At 44.3% G+C, this 2,529-nt stretch overlaps 1 protein-coding gene across 1 annotated transcript in view; it reads left to right on the top strand.

Annotated features, from left to right (window-relative positions):
* Positions 1 to 527: 527 nt before the first annotated feature.
* Pmar_PMAR002487 (RNA helicase, putative) overlaps positions 528 to 2,529 on the top strand; it is a gene marked incomplete at both ends in the record, with an annotated part of 2,386 nt that continues 384 nt past the window's right edge. Inside the window, 12 exons of the mRNA XM_002780838.1 lie at positions 528 to 644; positions 688 to 747; positions 794 to 965; positions 1,012 to 1,112; positions 1,244 to 1,380; positions 1,427 to 1,573; positions 1,620 to 1,746; positions 1,791 to 1,896; positions 1,939 to 2,028; positions 2,077 to 2,213; positions 2,262 to 2,415; positions 2,466 to 2,529. Coding sequence (XP_002780884.1) covers positions 528 to 644; positions 688 to 747; positions 794 to 965; positions 1,012 to 1,112; positions 1,244 to 1,380; positions 1,427 to 1,573; positions 1,620 to 1,746; positions 1,791 to 1,896; positions 1,939 to 2,028; positions 2,077 to 2,213; positions 2,262 to 2,415; positions 2,466 to 2,529 — 1,412 coding nt within the window. The remainder of the gene's footprint in view (positions 645 to 687; positions 748 to 793; positions 966 to 1,011; positions 1,113 to 1,243; positions 1,381 to 1,426; positions 1,574 to 1,619; positions 1,747 to 1,790; positions 1,897 to 1,938; positions 2,029 to 2,076; positions 2,214 to 2,261; positions 2,416 to 2,465) is intronic.

Raw genomic sequence — 2,529 nt, 5'->3', positions numbered from 1 at the left:
CAAAGCTTTCTCTGTTAACATCGACATGGAGGGCATTGACCTGCTCTATAGTATGTACACAAGAGCGCGATGTTAAGGAGTATTATAATATGTGTTAAACAGTGGACGGCATCGCTAACGTAGTAAATATAAGAACCAATATTAAAGTCGTTGGACGGCCTTCATGTTCGCTATATAATGTAATTCCTCTTATATAAAGATTTATGTATCTACTTAGCTACTCGAAGCTGTTATTAGGATATATACACGACATAAGGTGATAGGAATGTGTCCCCATCATGTTGAAGAAGCGTGGTATGCGGCAGCATGCGCAAGATGTGAGATTGATACCGGCCGTTCGATAATAATAGTCAAAATGCCATTCACCCCACACTTGAACGGTCGTCGTTGTACGTACATGCTTAGTGATATGTCTCGACATCCAAACAATAGCTATCGAGTTGAGTGTCTGTATGAAGGCTTATCGATGGATAGGTGTACAAGCCTGTCAGTGAGTGCCTCCTCTTGCTATTGGTAGTAGTAGTAGTATGAACTCCTACTTCGACATACTACGGGCAGGCACCGTCCTTGGTAAGAACAATAGGCCAGGTCGTCGGGACAATAGTAGAGGTCTCAAAGGAGCTAATCCTGGTACTGTGCAGAAGGTAGTACTATTGTAGGTGGTCTGGGTTCCAGGAGTATATTCAGGCGGATAGTATATTCCTTGGTGGGGGGAGCTCAGCATCTACATCATCCTCATCAATAGAGGTATTACTCAAGTGCGTGGCGTATGACGAATACTTTACCTCTGCAGCTACCACACCGGCGTCATCATCATCGTGGTAAGAAGAAGGGTAAGGGTAATGAGGCTGGTGAGGGAGAGGAGGTGGAGCAGCTGCTGCTGCATGAGGATAAGGCAGCTGATATAGAGCTCTTCAATAATGATGGAAACGACGAGAAGGAAGAGGATGAGGAAGAGAGAGATGGTGGTAATGTATGGTCATCATATTTCTTATGTGGGAGTGTAATAAGATACTAATGAGGAGGATGGTGTAGAGGATGATGCTGTTGATGATGATAAGGCACAGAGGAGTAGGAAGAAAACTGTTACTCCAGCACGACGATTGGAGATGGTAGTAGAGGGTTTATGCTGCTGCTAACCTATTCCGAACACGTCAGCAGCTCGGCATCTTTCTTGCTACATATCCACTTCACTTAAACATAAGGCAAGGTCTGTGCTTACCCAAATCTCCATCTACCTCAGGCAAACCATTTCCGTAAAGAGAACCGTATTGGAGTAAGCGGTACCTCCAACCCTCCCGACCCTATATTAACCTTCGACACCGATAGTGATGATGATAGAGTATCCAAGTGGTTAAAGGAAGCCATGACTAAGAGCGGGTAATAAGGATGGCTACCTTAGGATGACCAAGGTGCTACCCTTTAGATTCCCCAAGCCTACCCCTATCCAATCACAGGCTATCCCTCTAATGTTAACTGGTGACCATCTATTAGCACAGGCCCCTACTGGTAGTGGTAAAACCCTAGCCTTCATTGTGCCACTACTACAACGCTTAGCAAGACCTGAGAAAAAGTAGTTTATCTTGGTTCCTGTAGATGTAGCAGTATCTCTTTCATAGGTTCTGTAGAGGTATTATAGTAGATCCCACACGGGAACTAGCTGTCCAAACAGTGAGGGAGGCTGACAGATTGATACAAGCATGCACCAAGAAGTTCAGGATCAAGCTACTCGATAAGAATACTAATGTACTACTATCCATCGTCCTTGTAGTCTACACCTGAGTATACAGGTTAAGAGGCTTGATATCGGGGTACAGACACCTTTAGGCCTAGTACAGGCTCTGAGGGAGGGTAAAGTGGACTTCAATAATACTCAAGTTATTGTCTTCGATGAAGGTACTACTCCTATTGATTACAATATTGCCAATCTATTCATAGGTGATAAGTTGCTAGATCTGGGTTTCCAGGACCAAATTGACGAGATTATCAAGTATGCTAATGAGGAGGATGAACGTCGTAGGACTGCTGGTAATAGAAGTATTATGGTATGTTTCTGTAAGTACTCGTGATCATCAGGTAGTGCCCTTGGTACTATTCAACTATCACTATTCTCTGCTACTATGCCTGACAATGTAGTGCATCTTATGATGAGTGTTATGGATCCACCACCGAATAGGGTATGGGTCGGCCAACAAGGTTCGGCTGCTAAGGATGTATCAATACTCTATGCCTCATCAGGGCTTGTATCACATCATTGATAGGTACAACAACGCCTCCTGTTCTGTGGTAATGAGGAGGGCAAGCTAGTGGCCCTGCGTAGAATGATAGCCAACGGTGAAGTAAAGCCACCATGTCTAGCGTTCGTACAGAGCAAGGCTAGAGCACAGGAGCTCACTAAGGAATTGATGTTTGATGGTATCTGCTCGGTATGAATGCTGCATTCACTAGTAGAGTGGTGTGATCAGGTGTATTCGTTGCTTGTATTCACTCTGATATGAGTCGTAAACAGAGGGATACGTGTATAGAGAA

This window comes from Perkinsus marinus (assembly GCF_000006405.1).
Source record: "Perkinsus marinus ATCC 50983 genomic scaffold scf_1104296944018, whole genome shotgun sequence".
NCBI classification, from domain to species: domain Eukaryota; phylum Perkinsozoa; order Perkinsida; family Perkinsidae; genus Perkinsus; species Perkinsus marinus.
Note: the sequence above shows the minus strand (reverse complement) of the source record. Positions and strands in the feature narration are given on the sequence as shown.